The sequence below is a fragment of the Mus pahari genome, chromosome 2 (genome assembly GCF_900095145.1).
Source record: "Mus pahari chromosome 2, PAHARI_EIJ_v1.1, whole genome shotgun sequence".
Classification (NCBI taxonomy): Eukaryota; Metazoa; Chordata; class Mammalia; order Rodentia; family Muridae; genus Mus; species Mus pahari.
This window is the reverse complement of record NC_034591.1, coordinates 127079031-127101200: the sequence shown is the minus strand read 5'-3', so window position 1 is coordinate 127101200 and position 22170 is coordinate 127079031. Positions and strand designations below refer to the sequence as shown.

Below are 22170 nucleotides of genomic sequence, written 5' to 3'. Positions count from 1 at the left end.
CAAATGTGTGTGTGAACTCTGTTACTGGTGCATTCTCCACCCCCACAACTCTCTTTACAAATACATTTAATGCCTTTGCTAACAGGACAAAGAAAATCAGGAAAATCCATGTCTTAGATTGTAGTGGCCTTCTTAATAAAAAGTACACTGGGATGTCCCCTTTCTGAAATGCACCAAGGATGTTCTCCATCACGGACAAAGCCTATGGCCTAGGGCTTTCATTTCTCCCTGAAGGATGCTCAGGAACAGAGTTTTTCACAGGTTAAACCATTCATACTTTATTTTTCCCATTCTAATACCCATGTACAAGAAGAGTGCTGACTTCATCTGTCTTCTCCAGCACTTACATTATTGATCCTCTTCATTTTATCTACATGTAGTAAAATTTCACTGATTTTATTTTGTACTTTCAATGACATTTTTCCCCCCAGGTTTCTACGAGCCAACTACATTGGAAGTTTTTTGCCTTGGACACATCTTCCAGGTAAAATTTCTTTGCCTCCTTTCTGCCAGATGGAGTACAATGGCCTGAGATGAGGCAGGTTACTGCCTTAATGATGTTCTCACATTACATTGCTTATTTATAATTACATTTTCTGTAATCATCAAATAATACTTACAGCACCCAAACTACCTCTAAGCCTGTCCAATTTTTATCACATAATAAATCCTTTAAGGAGACTGATAAACTATATTGCTTACTTTGTGGGTTTGAAATGAGTGAAAGGAAGCAACTTGCACAATATTTGAATTATACACTCCCAAGGGCTTAGGTCCCTAGAGAGAAAAGTGGTAGGCACTATTTATGTCTTTTTTTTTTTAAGCATGGCATGGATCCTTTCTAGTCAGAGAGACACCAGCTACTTGAATTGTTGTTTAAAAGAGGAAAACAAAATGTTCTGGTTCAAGTCCCAGCTCTGCCAGATACCTACCACTTGTGCGGAAGCCACTTAATGAAACTGTAAGAACTTTCCTTTTATCTCTCTTTAGTAGACTGTAAATATTGCCAGTCCTGCTAACTCTGCTGAGTTGTCAGGATGATCAAGTGACACAAGGGATATTAAAACAATTTAAGGACTCTAAAGTGAATCTCATAAAAGATAAATCAGTACCCAAACATAAGGCAAAAAAATATATATTCAATCTTGCAAGTTTTCCAAGAAACACAAATCAAAACAGAGGTAACATTTCAGTTGCTCTGCCAGTTGCAAAATAGATTAGTATTTGCTTCTGAAAGCAAACATGGTGATATATTTCAATTGTCCAAAACCTGTTTACCCTCCTTGAATTGGTAATGATGCAAATGGATAATGCACATTTTGTTAGCACTTAAAGCTTCCTGTGTCTCTGGCATTGCAAGCAGCTGCTTACACAATCTAACTGTCTCAGAGCTTCAAATCAAAATGAAACCCTGTCAGACAATTAGCATTATCAGAGCAGTCTGCAAAGGAGCAGACAGTAATGGAGATACAAGGCCACTTGGCTCATGCTTCATGGCTGGGATGAGGCAGGAACCAAATATGATCTGACCTGAATGGGCATTACAGTCCTCATTCATTCCTTTATTTCAGAGCTTCTAAAACTGTGTTCAAGGGAACACTCCTATGGAAAGAAGAGGAATGAGGGCTTAAACTCCCTTTGCATTTTATATAAACACACCAACTAGTAGCAAAGTCAAAAAGCAAATTGTGAGAAATCCATGCACAGGTCTTTATGTCACACTCAAGTAAACTAACAATTGGTAGTGTTTATAATATGCATGTTACATGAGAAACTATTAAAAGGTATGTAGGACTAAATTGGTGATTCATACCTGTAATGGTATGGCTATGTAATATAATGGCAATTCTTTGGAGGGAAAATGATTGCAAGTTTGAGGCCAGTCTGGGTAACTTAATAAATTCAAAGATCGCTGGGAGTATTTATGCTGTCTTTTTAAATTTTATTTATTTTTTTATTTTTGTAGAAAGTATAAACATTAGTCTACTTTGGGATTCCACAAACTTTGGTCTGTGCCAGTGCCAACATTGTAACTTTTCCATAGGATTATTACCTAGGAATGACAAACCTGCATCAAAAGCTGCATTGACACCATGAAAAAGCCATGGTGTAATGCATGGTGTTCAGCTCAGTGTCTAAATAGAAGAGCACACACTCTGGAATTAAAATCAGAAGTCAAAGAGGCAAGCAGGTCCCCCATGGCTGCTTCTGGACTAGAAGGAGAGAGATGCTTAGCTGGGGGGGTGATACAGGCAGGATCTTGATCAGCAGTGAGGGTTTGGGCAAATTATACACACCAAAGAACAGCTTCAGAAAACTGAATCAATATAATGGGAAGAAGCGGGTATTTATGCCCCTGGATAGATAGCCAGGGTCTCCGGGGCAAGGTTTGTGAGGCAGTATACAATTGGCCAGAATGAAGGTGTGGGAAATACTTCATTTTCAGTCTGTAGGTTGTTGGTGGAGGAGATCGTTTGTGGAGTGGGGGCCTTATAAGGTCAAGCAAGGATTGAAGCCTGATGACTGTCAGAGTAATAAATTCTTACTAGGACTGATTGTGGAGCAGCAGACTTTATGGGGCCAGGTTGGGAGGGAGAGAGAGTCAACTCCTGCTGACCTCATTTGAGGTATCCAGGCAAGGTTAAATCTCTCCTCGACCCTTCCTTCATTATCCTGGGCCATGAAGATCCCACACCAAACTACCCTGTGGGAAATGGAGGGTGGTTGCTTAGCACACTGCTGGGACCGATGACACTTGTAATCTATCTCCCTCAGACAGGTAACAGATGTGTTTCCAAGACAGTCATTTCCCCCACATTTAGTCACATTTTCTTCTTTTCTAGTAACTGAGTGACAGAAAGAATCTGTGAGTATGTCTTAGCACTGGACTCCTCTTAGAAGCTGGAGTTAAATGAAGATGTGCAAAGTAACAGTACCACTCCATCTTTTTCTGTCTTCCTCTTCCCATGAGATCTGTTGCATTGAAATTTTTCATTCCAGATAGGTTGACTTTTCAGCATGGAAAATCAGTTCCTTTATAACAATTTACTAGTTGCTATTATAATCCATATAATGACTTAGGATTGATTGATATGAATGAAACTGGGGACAATCAAGAAATATAAGTGCCTGATTTCTTGAAGCTTGGAGCTTAGTGTTAGTTAGCAATTTCTTCTGAATTGAGAGCTCGCATCTAGGGAGGAGAAAGTTCTGACAGAGGGGTTCTTAGAACTTAAGACATAAATAACACAACTCTCAGGTAGCCTCTAATGTTGACCAGATTCAGAAGGCCCCTTCCTCTCTAAGGATAGATAAGCAGTGAGGAGAAACATTCCAACCCTGTGTCCTGTGTTCCTGCTTTTGGGATTCCTAACCCCTGCTGAGGGAAGCTTTCAGTGATGCAGTTATATTTGAATTGTCCATGCCCCTGCATGTAACACCTCACCAGTACTCCTATGAGTAATCCTGGAAGTCATGGAATTTGATGGTATCATTTCATTGGTCTGTTACTGATTCCAAGTTTTGATTGAGTGCATGATCATTCATGTCTTCCCAGGAATGTTGGCACCCAACATTTACTGACAGGAAGGAGAAAATTATCACATATTAAAATGATGACTATGTATCACCAAGAGCCAAGACGAGAGTCTTTCAAAAGGGAAGGAGGACAAAGGTGAGAAGAGAGCAAAGCCTTTATATCCTCTCTTTCATTCTCTCTGTCTCTCTTTCTCTGTCTCTGTCTCTGTCTGTCTGTCTGTCTGTCTGTCTGTCTCTCTCTCTCTCTCTCTGTGTGTGTGTGTGTGTGTGTGTATGTGTGTGTGTATGTGAGTGTGTGTGTGTATTTTACTGCAGGTGACACTGTAAAACATGAAGGGCTTATTTTTGTGAATTTCTAGCCATAGAAGAGAAAATGTTTCTCTTGCCTAGCAATATCATATTCTTTCTTTTTGCTTTAAATTTTAAAAAAATCAATATGCAATCTTTTGTTATAAACTTCTCTGAGATTTATACATAACTGCTTGTTTTTCCTCAAAGGAAAAGTGATTACATCTCAACATTCAACATTTTCTTTCAATAGTAAATTATCCACCTCTGCTGGAGACTCAGACCATGTTTGAAGGTCGTGGCTCCTTTAAAATTAATATGAGGCTTCTCAGGTGCGTTATTATGGACTGCCTTGATCTCTCAAAAAAAGACCCAAGAAAAGGATGAAGACTCTGAAAATATTCTACTTATGGCTATAATTCCCTGTTGTGTAATCATGACTCTTATTTTCTCTTTGGAAAATAGCTAATTTTTAGCTTTTCATCAATGTAATAACATCTGACTATAAACTGAAAATATAGCCCTATTTTAAGTTCATGGAAGAAGAAATGGAGTCAGCTTATATCTGCAACAAGCTGTTTGGTAATGAGGATGGAAAGGGGCTATTTGAGGTTCATTATCAAAGATGGCCTCTTAAGAACCCTTGGGGGCCACAATATAAAACAGGTGCTAGGAAAACAAATTCATTCACTTCCTTTAGTGACTTGGACGGCATCAAGACAGCAGAAGGGAAAAGGCTTTATAAGAAATAAGATTTCTTTTCCACTTGGTTGAAGCATCAGAGAATGAGAGTATCTAAGGTTCTGTATAGGGGGGAACCACCTCAAATTAGTAGACACAGACAGGCTGTGATTAGGGTATCTATGGAGTTCAAGTTCCTGGGACAACTGTTTTACTGTCCCTTCACACCTAAGACTTCCTCTCTTTATCTCAAAACACTAAATACAATTTATAATACTTTAACAGATCGATTTATATTTTTCTTTCCATCTCCACTATGGAAAAATACTCCCATTATACCAAAGATTCGACCTCTAACCACAGGCCCAGCACAGGTGCAGCAATGCCACGATCAGTCCTCATGGGCTGTGCAAATGCATGAAAACGGAATGTAGGAGAAGGTCACTGTGCACCTAGGGGCATTTCTGTTCATTTTTCTTTTACTACTAGTGGCCATGTTCTCAGGCAAGTCACAAAACTCGGTTGAATTTTGGCCTGCTTTCACCCACAAAGGGCAAGTGGTTTCTTCTTTACGTTGTTCACTGAGTTGAGTTAATTGGGACTCAATGAGAATGCTTTGAATGTGTAGAAGGGCATTGCCATGTACACAGCATGACTTACGAAGTAATGGGTGTCCAGAGGAAAAATAAGTGTATGACTGAAAATAAAGAAAGAGCAGACATTGAGTCCTTCCCCCCCCCCCCACAAAGAGGAAATCTACTTCAGTCACCACCATCATGCATGATGGCACTGAAAGTCAGTGTGGATCTCTCCACACAGCTGCTTTCTATTCTGTGAAAGATCTCCAGTAGTGAGGACTATTGTGCTCCTGACTCTACATCTGAGGGAGGAGAGGAAGGGTGACTCAGACATAGAAGGAGCTGGCACTAAGTCCCACCCTGTTGTCATACTCCATCCTCCTGGAGCTAGGAGCCTATACTCCTACACAGCTGAGGCTGTACAAAGTCCGCTCCTAGCAACTGTGTTCAGGAGGAGGAGCCTCCGAGGACCAGGAGACCCAAAGCCCTCCAAGCACTAACTCTGTGGCTCTCCTGTTCATTTCCTCAAAGAGGCTGCTGATATTAAAGGTAGCTCTCAAAAGTTCATATCTGTGTTTTTATGTATGGTTGATATTTATCTTGTGAGCACTGTTTTATTCTCTATAAAATGAATATGATGCTGCATACACTGTAAAATCCAAAAATGCTTTTAGAGTCCATATTTCTCCCTGGGGACAGAAAGGGATTGCAACCTCTATTACCAGAAGCTCTTCCTAAGGAAAGTTATATTCCATTCCAACTTGCTTAATGACACTTGGTTAGTCATTCAAAAGCACTTTCTTATGCCTGCTAAAATGATACCAAGTATCCAATTTATAACACTTACGTAGCCCATAAGAGGCACTTTGTTTACAGACTGATGCTAAGAGAATCATAGGCATTAATTCCCCTAGATAAAACATTTCTTTTCATTAACACCTTTAGTTGGACAGAATTTCCAAATATGAAATAGCCATTATTCCCACATTTAAAGTCATTACATGCTAGAGTTCATGAGAAAACATGATGTGCACCACTTAGGTATGGTTCCTAGCACCAATAGAAGTAGTTTTGCTTAGTCCTTAGATGCTTCTACGGTTTTAATTCTGTCTGGATTCTATACAGTATTAAATACAGTATGTCTGGATACTCTGAATAACCTGGATCAAAATGGCATATAACTATGACCCTTTTAGGGGTTGTATGGTGCTGGTTGAAGAAGGCAGAGTTCATTTACTCTGTAAGGATACATTAATAATCTTCTACCTCATAAGGCTAGAGATAGTTGCTTTCCTGACTATACATCTGAGGGAGGAGAGGTAGGGTGACACAGACATAGAATGAGCTGCCACTAAGTCCCACCCTGTTGTCATATCTATCCTGAATAAGTTAGTGAGACTCCATCCTCCTGGAGCTAGGAGCTAGGAGCCTATACTCGTCCATGGCTGAGGCTGGAGTCTCACCTTCACCATCTGAGAAAATCATCTTTTAAGCTTAGAGCAGTGATGATATTATTTTGTGAAGTTAATGTCTTGCTTTGTGTTTTATAAGTACATGAGCATTTTATTCTTCTTTCTGAATTTTTAAATTTATCTTTTCTATGACAGAGTCTCAAATAAACTCTTTTGGGAAGGTTAGTTATAACAAAACACAAGAGAAGCAGAGACATCAAAATAGGCAAACAAGTAAACAATTTTTGGCATTTTATAAGTCAAAATGATATGGTTTAGGCTCTGATCTTCTAAGCTGAATCTTTTAAGGTTTAAGGAAGTAAATTATACACCAAAGATATATGCAGACTCAATTACTATCTGGGTTGTCTCTTTAAAATCCTCTACAAGCTGTTCATTAGTAGACAATGAGAAATGAATGGCTGAGGAGATGCATGAACTTAACATTTGGCATATGCAACTAGAAGTTCAAAGCTCTTTTACTTCCCCTAAACCTAGGGTTCTTAACCTTCCTAATGCTGGAACTGTTTAATACAATTTCTCACATTGTGGTGACCCCAACCATAAAATCATTCATGTTGCTATTTTATAATTTTTTAATTTGCTACTGTTATGAATCATGATGTAAATATTTTTGGAGATAGAAGCTTGCCAAAGTGGTAGAGATCCCCAGGTTGAGAAACACTTCCCTAGTTATATGACAGTTCTCAAAAGTGTTCACAACTTGAGTGAGGTCAGGTAAGACACAGGATCCTGTAGTTATTCAGCTGTTATGGCTCCATTTCAAAGGGTAGAAACAGGTAAGACAGGTCTAGAGACAGCTTGTGGACAGACAGCAGTCATGGGTAAATTTCAATCATCAGAGGAATGATGAAATGCATAGAAAGCCTCATTCTTTTTCCTGTGGAGCACTGAAATTAAGATGTAAGAAACATGCATGGTATGCACTCACTAGTAAGTGAATATTAGCCAAAAAAAAAAATACAGAATACCCAGGATACATTCCCCAAGTGAGGATGCCTCCATCCCACTTGGGAGGGAGAAGAAAACAATCCCAGGAGGGGAGAGAGAGGGAGGGACCTGAGTGGGAAATGGAAAAGGGAAGGAAAGAGAGGAACTTGATCAGGTATTGGGTAGGGGGAACAGGACTGAAGTCCTGAGGGCCAGCAGAAAAATAATGGAACCAAGCAATCTCAGGAGGTAGGAGGTGGGGGAATCCTCCAGAGTGTACCAGATACCTGGGAAGTGGGTCTCAGGATTCAAAGGGAAGAATCTTAGATGAAATGCCCTACAGAGGTGAGAGGGAGCTTGTAGAGCCCACCTCCAGCAGAAAGAGAGGGCATCAAGTGAGGGATGTGGTTGCCATCCCATAGTCAAAATCTCTGACCCATAATTGTTCCTGTCTGAAAGAACTACAGGGACAAAAATGAAGAAGGGCCTGAGGGAAAGGAGGTCCAGCAATAGGCCCAAATTGGGATCTAGCTCAAGGAGAGGCCCGGAGGACTGACACTATTGCTAAGGCTATGGTGTGCTCACAAAAAGGGGCTTATCATTACTGCCCTCCGAAAGACCCAACAAGCAGGTGAAAGAGTCAGAGGCAGATATTTACACCCAACCAATGGACAGAACTTGCTGCCCCCTGTGGTTGAATTAGTGAAAAACTGGAAGAAGCTGAGAAGGAATGCAACCCTGTAGGAGGACCAGCAGTCTCAACTAACCTGGACTCTCGAGATCTCTCAGACACTGGGCCACCAACAAGGCAGCATACACCAGCTGATATGAAGCCCCCAACACATACAGCAGAGGACTGCCAGGTCTGGACTCAGATAGAGAAGATGTACCTAACCCTTAAGAGACTAGACACCCCAAGGAGTGGACCCAGCTGCTTTTTGGGTCTTTCAGAGGGCTGTCAGTCTTTCAGAGGTCTGGTGGGGTAGAAAGTAGGGTGTGGCAGGGAATGGGAACATCCTTGTAGAGACAGGGGCAGGGAAGATATGGAGTAGGAATAGTCAGAGGGTGGACCGGGAAGGGGATACAATTTGGACTGTAAAAACAAAATTAAATAAAATTAAAAAGAAAAAGAAAAACCACAGGGCAGGGGGAAGATGTAAGAAACAAAAGCAAGGTATGGAAAGGAATCTAAAGTTGTGTTTCTTGAACTGATGATCCTATTTATAGATTCGTCACTATTGCTTGGTGAGGATCGAAAATAACCCATGAATGCTTGCTTCCATGCCAGCGATGCTTCTCTCAGATTGGTCCCAGAAACAGTTGACAATGGACACACCTGGTAATATGCCACCACTGGAAGAACTTAATTGACTTTTAGTTCTTAAACTTTTAAAATAAATTTTGTTGTTAATAAAATAATACAAGGGACTATACCTTCATATATACATAAATGAAAATCAAAGCTGTGGAATTAGTGTGATGAAGGGTGGGGAGAAAGATCAGTCGTTAACATGCATACTGCAATCATGAAAACTTGAGTTCAGATCCAACCATTCAGGTGAAAAAAAAAAAAAAAGCTGTGTAGAGTCACGCAGAGGTCTGTCACAGAAGCACTTGGGTCATAGAGACACACACATCCTCACAGCTGACAGCAGTCAGTGAAGCCAATCAGTGAGTGCTAGGTTGAATGTGTGACCCTTTCTCAAAAGACCAGGAGGAGAGTGATGGAGGAAGATACAGGGCATTTATCTCTGCATTCTACTAGCATGTGACACATGTGCACTCCCTAACAGAAAGAATTGGCATAGCAGGTAATACGACTCAATGCAGAACTGACTTCTCATTCTGAGTACTTATTGTGCATGGGAACCCAAAGTCTAGAAACGTACTGATCTTTTATGTATACACATAAGTTTTATACAATATCCCCACATTTTCAAAAGGATTTAGAGGTCTTCTGTGAGGATTTCCTATGTGATATCCATCTCATTTCAATTTAGAAAGTAATGGAATCCTAAGATAACTGCTACCTCATTTATCAAAACCACACAGGCAAAGTCATCTATGCAATTGTTGTAAAATGATACACCAAGTCAAAAGTTATATGCCTTAACATTTATGCAATGATCCAAATATATTTGCTTCTTAATATTTGCCATTAAAATAAAAGAAAAAAATGAAAAATTCAAAGCAATCTGACAGGCTCTCCTGTTTTCACAGAAGTAGGAAGTAGGTAGGTAGATGATTCCAAGGACAACAACATAAAGACGCTCAACAAAACTGTTAGAGGTTAACCATGTAATTAAAATTTCAAAAAGCTGCAATAACAAGCAATCCTAGAATATTTGAACATAAAAACTATCTCATAGTTTATTAAGTTTCTATTGAAGATAAAATGAAGGAATAAAAATGTGTTCCCATTGCTTCTCATCAAAACAGCTTCAAAAACCCTTCTTGAAACATGAAAGAGTTATAGACATTGTGGTGTGGTCTTTTAAAAGTATGTTATATAAATTAAGTGTCACCATACATTATCTATATAACAAGATCAATTCAGAAAGGAAGCAGAAAATGATGGAGAAAACTACCTAGTTCTGTCACAAATTCTTTCTGCATATGTGCTCTCAGAGTACTTAGCTTTCGTAAATGTAATTCCTTTATCTGCATTGTCTTGTGAACAAAGTCTATAGGTTGTATTTGGGTTACAGCATGAATGAGATCTTATGGATGGTATGGTTTACAGGTTTTTTTTTTTCAACCTTTTTTTTTTTTTAAACTAAAAGCCCCTTAAAACCACCAAACAGAGCATACATGGGACTGACCTAGGCCTTCAGCATATACATAACTGTTTGTGCAGTTCATGTGGGAACTCCTAACAGCAGGAACAGGTGCTATATCTGACTCTGTTGCTTGCCTTTGGATCCCTTTTCTCTAACTGGGCTGCCTTACCCAATCATAATATGAGATGAACCTAGTCCTATATCAACTTGATATGCCAAGGCAAGTTGATATCAATGGGAGCTTTCCTTTATCTGAGGAGAAAGAGAGAATAGAAGGTTGCTTGGGAGCAGAGGTGAGAGGGAGGAACTGAGAGGAAAGAGGGGAAGCTATGATTAGGATTCAAAGTAAATATATTAATTAATAATTTTAAAAAACACTTCAAAAGAAAGAGACTTAAGCCATTAGCTGTTAGATGGAAAAATGCTACATCCACTCCAGTAGTGACTTGCATGACAGGCTTAGAAACCTGGAAGCAGTCCCGAGGTGAAAAGTTCACAGAAACTTAGTCTCCCTGAACTGTGGCATCCTGAAATAATGAATGCTCCAATGTCCTTGCTTTAGTCGGTGAATGGATCTATGTGCTTTCCCTCCATATTGCTTTATTATAAGTGCTTCTAAGGATTGATTTTGACATATAGCTAAGTTAGATTCTTCACCAGTTCTAGGCAGTCTTTGAGCCAACCCTGGGCATGGATAGCTGAGTCACTGCCCTACACAGAAATATACAATGACCTGGAAGAAGGAAGGTTGTGGTCTAAGAAGGAACTAGAGCAAATACTTAGAACAATAGATAGCTGAGTTACACCCATACACAGGAATTTACAATGGCCTAGGGGGAATGTGGAATATACAGTAGACTAGAATTGGAACTAAGGAAATGGCTTGAAGCCCTTGTCCCTGGTTTTTAAGATTATGCTGACCTTAGGTGGGGCTGCTTTTGATCCCAGTTGTTAACATTGATTTTTATCCCAGTTGGTTCCTGTTAGCTTTTTTTATGCATTCCTCTGTTTTGTGTAAAAGTCACTTATAAGACTGGTGTTCTCTTTGAGACAAAATGCATTCAGATACAGCACACTCCCTTGTGTCCATATTTGTTTGCCATTTTTCACCAACTCAAGTCCACCTGACTGGGATCCTGATTTCTCCTGCGGATTGAGGGGGGCTGACTGAGGCCGATCCGCAGCAGAAAAATCTTAAGAAGTCTGACTACACACTAAGGACATTAAAGTCCACATGGAATGGCTCACATCTATGATCTGAGAACTCGGGAGGCTGAAGCAGATTTCCCTACATCCTGCACTATAATGAAAATCCCAAGCCAAGCAGGGTCACACAGTTAAATGATTTTTAGAAACATACCAAATAAGCAAAAGTAAGCATTTAACAGTGTCTGCTCTTCAGATTTTCATATATTTGCATGGTTGATCTTGGTTCAGTATATTGGGACACAAGTCAAACTGAATTTTTTTTATTGTGTGGCTAGTCTTATACTTTGTTATACTATGTTTATTTAATGTATCTGGGAGGCCTGCTCTTTTCTGAAAGGAAACAGCTCTGGGAGAGAGGTGAGGTTGGATGGAGATACTGGGAGGAGTGGGGGAAGGGAAAAGGCAGTCAGGATGTAACATAAGACAGAATAATACAAGGAAGAAAACACAAGCAACAAAGGCAATGAGTTGCTATGGGAAAAATGGCTCTATTCATTTATTTATCCTTTGTCATATCTGAAGGAAAACAAATCTCTAACAGCCAGATTGCCCCTTCACGAGATGATGGATTCGTAAGTGCTGAGTTCCTTCCTTTCCATGAAGAGGTAACTGTGATGCATCAGTGTCCACAAAGTGGTACCTGGCAGAGCAGTAATGTTAGTTAGACAAATGTTCTGCGGGAGCCGCAAGACACGAGAGACAGATATTTCTTTACGGCTGGCATAGGCAAACACATTCAGATTCCTGGAAACTTGTACTAAATGGAAAGGATATATCTGAGAGCAGAGACCGTGAACATATCCTATTTCTCTCTGAAAATATGAGGAAATATGGGAAATGAGGAGTCAGGCTAGTTCAGTGCCAGACAATGCTTGAATGCAAACTCTGTCCTAGTGCTTTCTTTGACAATGAGTTTTCTTTGACAATGAGTTTTCCACTCAGGCCTCATGCCCTTCTGTGAGTATTTTAGCACCTCAGTGCAGCTGAAAGACCCCCGAAAGGAAGCCCCTCGCTCCAGTCTCGGGAAGGACGCGCACCCAGTAGGACGCTGAGACCGACTTGCTGTAAACACACGAGGAAGTTTATTGAAGACAGGACAAGACAAGAGCTCAGGCCAGCATGCTGGGGTCGAAACTCATACGCCATGCAGGGGTAGAGGAGTTCGACCCCTACCTGAANTTTTACAGAGCTTATAAAGGAGAAAACCACAAACCGGGGGAAGCAAAGGGGAGGGAAAAGGGGAATTCTAAAACCATAGACTGCCCACACACTTAGGTCATATGCTAGTCATGTGTAACACTAGGCAACACACCCAGGGCTTTGTGACATTGTGGTTAGGGTGGTGACATTCCACAGGGGCATTGGATCATTGTGACCGGGGGCTTTGGGACATTGTGATTGTTCCAGGAAACTTTCTGCTCAGGAATGCTCCATGAACCATTGTGCAGCAAGGGAAGGTGAAAAGTTCATGTTCTCACAGACCCCACTTCTTCTTTTGGGTAGCTAGACAGCTTATTAATTTTTAGCCCTTCACAGCATCACTGAATTTCCACCCCTGAAATGCTCCCCTTGCCACCTTTGCATTTAGTTCCATTTCTGGTTTTCTTTTTCTGTTGAGCTTTTATATAGGACTTCTCTTCCTCAGAACTCACATAAACAATGGGAGAATCATGAATTCCTCACAGGCAATTGCATTCAGCCAGATTGGTGAATAAGCATTAGCAATGCTGAATTGGGACCATGTGCTAATGTCACTTCAGATTTTACACTTGAATTGTGTAATTTAATCCCCACAGCAGTTTCAGAAGCATCTTTTCCCTTCTTCATTTCAAGCATGAAGAACGGCCTTGAAAAGTTAAGCAATGTTGTCCAAGATTTCATAGAGCAACTCACTCATAGGCCTTAATGGCAGACGCTGTCCGCATTGATTCTAAAACTAATAACTAAATGGGTAAAGGTATTTTCTTGATTGGAGATTGCCTTTATTTGTTTCCTGAGGTGCTATTTTATTTTTCTTCTCTTCTTAGCATATCCACAGAACCATCATTCTCAACAGGATAAGACATGGACCATATCTCCATGTTAACAATAATGTGCCAAGTATCAAGGAGGGATATATCAATTAGTGGGCTTAGTGTTAGGCGTTATATGTACAATGATTAAGTTCAATCTATATGTTCATTCTGCCTCTGAAGGACATATGTTTTTTTGTCAAAATGTGTAGTAGGTTCTATTTCCCCATGTGTGGCTCTAACAGTCTCCATGGATGATGTATCCCTACTATGAAATAGCATAAATGATATTAATACCTATCTTGGGGACTCTGCCTTCTGTAAAAGGCTGCATCATCTTACACATATTCCCTTCCAGGGTATCATCCAGAAGGATCCATGTACCAGATCACTTGCCACTAATGTTTGGTTATTGTAGTGAAAACAATTTCAAATGACTGTAGGAGAAGAACAGACAGCTTTTGGAGTAAGAAAAATCAGAATTGGGTATACATGAGCTTTGGAATATTTTTAAAAACATGGAGCAATTAAAAAGTATCCCTTGCCTTACAGAAAAACTAAATGAATGTGGGTAATTTATAGGACAAGTGGTTAGATGGTTTCTCAGGATATTTGCTGTAAGAATGTCTATAACCATTTGTCCATTCTTAATCTTACAGCACAAGCCATTGCTGTTCTGTTCAGGAATTTTTCCCCTGTGCTCATATCTTCAAGGCTTTCCCCCACTTTCTCCTCTATAAGTTTTAGTGTCTCTTGATCCACTTAGACTTGAGCTTTGTACAAGGAGTTAAGAATGTATCAATTCACATTCTTCTACATGATAATGGCCAGCAGAGCCAGCACCATTTGTTGAAAATGCTGTCTTTTTTCCACTGGATGTTTTTAGCTCCATTGTCAAAGATCAAGTGGGTGGGTTCATTTCTGGGTCTTTAATTCTATTCCATTGATCTATCTGTCTGTTGCTGTACCAGTACCACACAGTTTTTATCACAATTGCTCTGTAGTACAGCTTGAGATCAGGCATGGTGTTTCCACCATAGGTTCTTTTATTGTTGAGAATAATTTTTGCTATCCTAGGTTTTTTGTTATTCCAGATGAATTTACACATTGCCCTTTCTAACTCTGGGAAAAATTGAGTTGGAATTTTGATAGGGATTGCATTGAATCTGTAGATTGCTTTCAGCAAGAGAGCCATTTTTACTATATTAATCCTGCCAATCCATGAGCATGGGAGAATTTTCCATCTTTTGAGATCTTCTTCTATTTCTTTCTTGAGAGAATTGAAGTACTTATCATACAGGTCTTTCACTTCCTTAGTTAGAGTCACACCAAGGTATTTTATATTTTGTGACTATTGTGAAGGGTGCTGTTTCCCTAATTTCTTTCTCAGCCTGTTCATCTTTTTTGTAAAGAAGCTTCTGTAAGGCAGAAGAAACTGTCAATAAGACAAAAAGGCCACCGAGAGATTGGGAAAGGATCTTTACCAATGCTAAATCTGCTAGGGTATTAATATCCAATATATACAAAGAACTTAAGAAGCTGGACTCCAGAAAATCAAATAACCCCATTAAAAAAATGGGGTACAGATCTAAACAAAGAATTCTTAACTGAGGAATACCGAATGGCTGAGAAGCACCTGAAAAAATGTTCAACATCCTTAATCATCAGGGAAATGAAAATCAAAACAACCCTGAGATTCCATCTCACACCAGTCAGAATGGCAAAGATCAAAAATTCAGATAAAAATTCAGGTGATAGCAGATGCTAGAGAGGCTTTGGTAAAAGAGGAACACTCCTCCATTGCTGGTGGGATTGCAAGCTGGTACAACCACTCTGGAAATCAGTCTGGTTGTTCCTCAGAAAATTGGACATAGTACTACCGGAGGATCCAGCAATACCTCTCCTGGGCATATACCCAGAAAATGTTCCAACTTATAATAAGAACACATGCTCCTCTATGTTCATAGCAGCCTTATTTATAATAGCCAGAAGCTGTAAAGAACCCAGATGTCCCTCAACAGAAGAATGGATACATAAAATGTGGTACATGGAGTGCTACTCAGCTATTGAAAACAATGAATTTATAAATTCTTAGGCAAATGGAAGGATCTGGAGGGAATCATCCTGAGTGAGGTAACCAAATCACAAAAAGAACTCCCATAATGTGCACTCACTGATAAGTGGATATTAGCCCAGAAACTTAGAATACCCAAGACACAATTTGCAAAACACATGAAACTCAAGAAGGAAGACCAAATTGTGGATACTTTGCTCCTCCTTAGAATGGGGAACAAAAATGCCCATGGAGGGAGTTACAGGGACAGTTTGGAGCTGAGACAGAAGGAAGGACCATCCAAAGACTGTCCCACCTGGGAATCCATCCCATAAACAGCTACCAAACCCAGACACTATTGCTTATGCCAGAAAGATTTTGCTGAAAGGACCCTGATATAGCTGTCTTTTGTGAAGTTATGTCTGGCAAATACAGAAGTGGGTGCTCATAGTCATCTATTGGACGGAACACAGGGCCCCCAATGAGGAGCTATAGAAAGTACCCAAGGAGCTGAAGGGGTCTGCAATCCTACAAGAGGAACAACAATATAAACTAACCAGTACCCCCAGAGCTCATGTGTCTAGCTGCATATGTATCAGAAGATGGTCTAGTGGGGCATCATTGGGAGGAGAGGCCCTTGGTCTTGTGAAGAGTATATGCCCCAGTACAAGGGATTGCCAGGGCCAGGAAGCAGGAGTGGGTGGGTTGGGGAGCAGGGTGAGGGGAGGGTATAGGAGACTTTCAGGATAGCATTTGCAATGTAAATGAAGAACATATCAATAAAAATAAAAATAAATAAAAGAGAATGTCTATAATCCAGAATCCACCAAAATCTACAGAGGCAAATATCATCATTTCTCCAAAAATTAGTTTTCCTTTCAGAATCCTCTTACTTATACAGGGTCTACAAGATTTAATTACAGCATTACAAAAGCAATCTGATTTCTTCAAGTGCTATGGATTTCATTGTTCACTACCAAAGTTCATGACAAGAGAGATTCCATCTTGGATTGTCTAGAGCTAATATAGGATCATAACTTCTTATGGCTTAAGAGGCCACATAATGCATGAACAAAAAATAGTATTCTAAGCATTTTCACCTTCATAATATTTAGAAGACTAAATTTTTTATCAACCTCAGTTACAGGAAGGAATGAAGAACACTGTTTTTGCAGTCCTCATTCCAAAACACCCACCATCTCAGTGCTGTCACTTTACGATGTCAAATTGATAATTTCATGCTTTCTGACACATTCATTCTGTTTACTCATTCAAAAAAAAATGTAGTCACAAAACAGCTTTACTTCACATCGTCTCTATGCTAATGACCACCAATGCTTCCTTCTCCTGTCCATGTCCTTGGTTAAACTTAATTATTGTAACTTTAAGGAGTTGTCACTCATCTATTGCCATCATTACCTTTTTCCTCTAAACTGTCAATCAACATTATTTTCCACTTCAAGATGGAGGAGTTTCCAAATGTTAAGATTTGTTAAAGACTGTTTGCAAAATACTACCAAAGCAACATAAGAGAGCCCATTTAGGCTTGGAAAAGAAAAGGGAAGGGAAGAAAAAAAATACTTATGCTATCCTCCATTTCTTGTCTATTAAGACCTAAAGGCATGAAGAATAATAGCAATAGTAATTGCATTTGTTACTATTTAATAGACCATGTCTACTAACGGGGATAGTTTAAAGAAAGGTATGTTGATTAACTTTGCTTGTAACATAACAGGTAGACTGTGGACTTAACTAAGAGATATGCTTCTGGGTGTGTCTGTGAGGGTGATTTCTAGAAAAATCACTAATGAGGAAGATCCACCATTAATATTTGGCACCTGTCAAGGAATTATCCAGATAGAAAGAGGTTAAAGGAAAAATCAGGGCTTTCTGCCTTTGTTTCTCTCTGCAAGAACAAATCTATTCTGTTGCTGCTGCTACTGCTGCTGCTGTTGCTGCTGCTGCTGCCATCACTGTTGGATATCAGATTCCAGTATGTTTGAACTTCCACATGAGCTGAAGACCAGCATCTCTTCAGGACTGTTTCAGGCCATCCACATCCTTACATTGGGACTTCTGAAGAGCCCTGCTATAATGGCTGAGAAGCCGTCACGTCTGAGTCTCTGCAGTATACAGCTAGCCACTATTAGACTACCTACTGAGTGAGTGATTCCAGTAAACACTGTTTTCTAAACGTTACGTAATTGTTCCTCTCCCTAGTGAAATCATTGCCTAACGGAAAAGAATACATGAAGAGACAACAAGAGGAACGCTTTGGATCACCAGTAATTTAGTAACTGCAACCATGGAATGACTGTGACAGAAAGACATAAAACACATTTTCCATTTCTGATGTTAGTTTGGCCATACATGATTTCTATAAACTTCAACTCTCGATGCTAAGCACTAAAATGTGGGTGTCCAAAGAACATCTTCGACTATAGCATGCAAAAAAGACAAATCTTGGCCTTAGATAGAATCAAGCCTAAGTTCCAGCTGACAATCCATCCCAACTACAGCCATTCTTATGGAACATCAGATGTCAGAAACAGTCTGGAAACTGTCATCCATCATCTGCATACTGCTGTACACTTCAGTGTTCCCTGTCTTACAGACAAATTATCCAGATGTCAAACTAATTTTTTCAGTTTCCACTTGAAAGCTTTGTGTCACCTAGGTCTAGTCAACATTGAATCAATTTTCTTCCTTTTCTCTCCAACAATAGAAAGACTGTTTCTGAGAACATTGTGCTGCTATATATTGAAGTCTGAACAGATCATGTGGTTACTCTGACATTCTAGTTAAACCATGATGCTTCCAATGTATGTGTTCTATCGATTTTACAGCGGTGTTTTTATTTACATTTTCTTTTTCACAGAAACCTCTTTGAGAGAAAGTAGGCTCTTAAGTATTCTCTAATCCTTCATGGTATCTTAAGTACTATGTACCATATATCTTACCTAATTGACAGTTACTTAATGAAGAGATTAATAGACAACATTCAGGTGATTAAAATTTAAGAAGTATATTGCAAAGATGAACTAAATAAGATAAACAAAATAAACTAGTATCTAAGGTGTTAACATTATGTGTGTGTGTTTGTGTGTGTGTGTAGATCGGTATGTGGTGTGTGTGTGTGTGTGTGTGTGTGTGTGTGTGTGTGTGTGTGTGTGTGTGTATGTGTGTGTGTAAATGCCAGAGGACAACCTTGGGTTTCATTCCTCCTTAGAACCTGTCCACATTACATTTTGAGATAGAACCTCACTCAGGCCTAGACTTACCAATTAGAACTCAAGAATTGGAATGGCTGGTCCATGAACCTCGGGGATTAGACTGTCTTTGCCTCTCTAGTGCTGGAATTTCCTTGCTTGTCACCATAACTATTCATTTCCTTTAGTATTAATTCTGGGAATTGAACTCTGGTCCTCACGCATATATGGTAAAAACTTTACTGCCTTAGCTCTTCCCCTGCCCTTGCCCTCAGCGTGCTTCCTCATACTGAACACTCTCTAGGGTATTGTGATAGCTTAGAGTCACTATCACAAACAGTGAAGGTACTGGAGAGCAGAATTAGGCTATTTAGTCTTCTATAGTTATTCAATACTCAAATATCAAATACAAGATTAATTGCAAATAAAGAAAAAATTGGATCAAATATAAGGCAGTATTTCCTCTTCTTTTAGCAGTTACAGTTTTACATCATTCATTCTCCCTAGATTCCCCATATTTTCCTCACAGATGAATGTACTTCATTCCCCATTTTGTTGTTGCTGTCGTTGATTCTCTCCTCAGAGTCACACTAATCCTCTTCTACAGATCTGTATCATGGTTATCTACATCAGTGACTCTTCTTCACCCGTTTTCTCCTTCAACAATTGGCTGTTGTCTAATCCATTTCCCAGATGATGATGCAAACATTATTCTCTGAAGGAAGTCTTTGGGGAACATCCTGGCCTTCAACACAATTGAAATTCCTCTTGTATATGCCCCTATTATCCTCAGCTCTCACTTTTTACTTTAGGTGACAAATTCACTGGAGTAATGTCAATGACATACTTCCTACTCCTATGCTATATTCTAAGTCTCATAAAAGCAGATACCATCAGTGCCTAGAATAGTCCTTAGCAGAAAGGAGATTACTTAATAAATATCTGAAACTGACTAAATGAACTAATGTCTGCTTTCCCTTTTATATACCACAACTATACTTTTAATTGGGAAGAAATTTACAAGAGACTTGTATGAGAAGCAGAGAACATTTTAAGCATATTATAAATACCAAATGACTCCTTACTTACATAATATGAAAATAATTAAGAATACTCATTATTGTAAATATAAGCATTCTGTTAACAGTTACCATTGGTTCTGGTATGGAATTTTCTTAGGCAGTTTTTTTTTTATGCGAAAATGACTTCATTCTTCTGGATAGAATATGAACCAATATTATCAACAGGAGTGTTTGAAGCAATGAGATCTCAATAATTAGTAGAAATGCCAACTACAGTGAGATAGACATGCTGAAAACAATACGTTCTTATCTCCACTTCCCTTGACCGGCAAGAGTTATGTTCCCATTCTTTCTTTCTGAACAATCTAGTAAAATTCAATTCACTTTTACAATTTGTCTCTGGCCAGGCTTCCTTCTGTCAGCCATGCAAATGTCTCAGCGCTGTCTGTGTAAATTTGCAGGAGGAGGACAACGGGAAATGAAATTACCTGTGCATTTGCGATCCGTGTCTTCTTTTTTGGACCCAGTAATTGTCAACTTGCAGTTGAAGTTTTCTTCCCAGTATTCAGCAAACCATACATTTCTCCTGTTGTTTTCCAGTGTCCGGGATGTGAAGTAAGCATCAAATCCTAAAAAGGATTAGATGGGAAGGTCAGAAATCATGGAGATCACTCCTGGCATATGGAGAAGGAAAAAAAAGTAACCTGTGATAGGTAGTAGGGTAGAAGGTTTATTATGCACACACACAAATGCACATATTATATGTACATATTATATACACATATACATGTATTTATGTATAGAAACACATACACACACACACACATATATATATACACATACATAAATACACATATATTTGGCTAAACTATAGGAAGACCTCTAATTCAATAAGGGAGATATATGAGCACTATTTTCACTGACGACTCAAAGATTGAAATAAACAAACAAACAAAAAATAGTTTTACATTTCTCGTGAGCTAAACCAGGGATAAATGTCTTCAGTTGCGATGATTAATACTATCAACATGAGGGTGTTGACTCCTGTAGCTGACAAATCTCTGGGCATCCCAATGAGAATTGTCTTATTAGATTAGTTGAGTTTGGAGGACCCACTTTAATTGTGGGCTGGACTGAGATTCAGGGCAGAATAAAAAGAATAAAGCAAGTTGAGTACTAGTGTTCATTGCTCTCTGCCTCTGTGGGTATACTGTGACCAGATGCCTCCCGAAATACCTCCTTGAATACATCATGGGCTGTACTCAACTGTGAGCTCCCATGAACCTTTTCTTCTTTAACTTATTTTGGTCAAGTATTTCATTGTAGCATCAAGGGAACTTATAATATACTAATTGTTTTCATCTTCCCATAGTAACAGCTATTTCAATTCTAGCTTGGTAGAAAATAAACCCTGTCTCAAAAATCAAAAAAAAAAAAAAAAGAAGAAAAGAAAGAAAGAAAGAAAAAAAAAGAAAGAAAAGAAAGAAAGAAAGAAAAGAAAGAAAGAAAGAAAGAAAGAAAGAAAGAAAGAAAGAAAGAAAGAAGAAAGAAAAAGCATAAGTTTAGAAAAAAATTATAACATAGCAAAAGTCAACCATTATGGTCTAGTCTTTGTACTTGGCTATTTCAGCTACTCATTAGTGAATAAAGTTTCAAGGCATTTTCTTTTAGTTTTGTTGCATCGTGGAATTGGTTTCCTAGTTAAAATGGAAATAAACTGATTTTTAAAGAGGCCACAGGTTAATAATCATGTCACTTTGGTGCTACTCTTACAGCATCTATATTAGCAAAAACATTAGAGCTCAAGTACCACACAATTCTCTGGCTGCTGTTTCTGGATTGTGTTCTTCAAATATTGCAATGGAGTCATGAAGTCTCAAGACAATCAAAGTATAAACAAACAAAAACAGACAAACACCAAGAAAGATCAGACTCAGACTCAAAATATCACAAGGACTAGGCTTGAATGCCAGTACCACTAATGTCACTACATCACAGAAACCTAGGGAAGTCTACACATAGCACTGCTGATCGTCCTTTTGTCTGTTTGTAGAAATGAAAATGGCAAGATCCCCTTTTGTCAGTCTGCACAGTGCCATCAGTGGTTGTGGAAAGAATAAAGAAACTTAGACATTTTAAGGCCAAGAATCATAGGCAAAGATGGACCTACTACCACATACTTAAAATATTCAGCTCTTCCATATGCCATAAAAGATGTGTCAGTGGTTACAATGACAAAAACAGAAAGCATTTTACATACACTTTCTCTTTAAGTGCCACATTAACTCTAGGCGGCAGCTACACTACGGAGCCATACTTCAAAGTCAGAAATGAAGACCCAAAATTTTTTAACAGAACAGCAATGGCTTGTGCTGTAAAATCAAGAATTGACAAATGGG

General features: G+C 39.1%; 1 protein-coding gene across 2 annotated transcripts in view; it reads right to left on the bottom strand.

The window, feature by feature from the left end:
- Positions 1-22170, bottom strand: part of Grm7 (glutamate metabotropic receptor 7) — an 858724-nt gene that overhangs the window by 300290 nt on the left and 536264 nt on the right. For both annotated transcript variants that reach the window (XM_021189985.1, XM_021189986.2), the window contains exon 5: positions 20260-20400. In XM_021189985.1, the coding sequence (XP_021045644.1) occupies positions 20260-20400 (141 nt within the window). The remainder of the gene's footprint in view (positions 1-20259; positions 20401-22170) is intronic.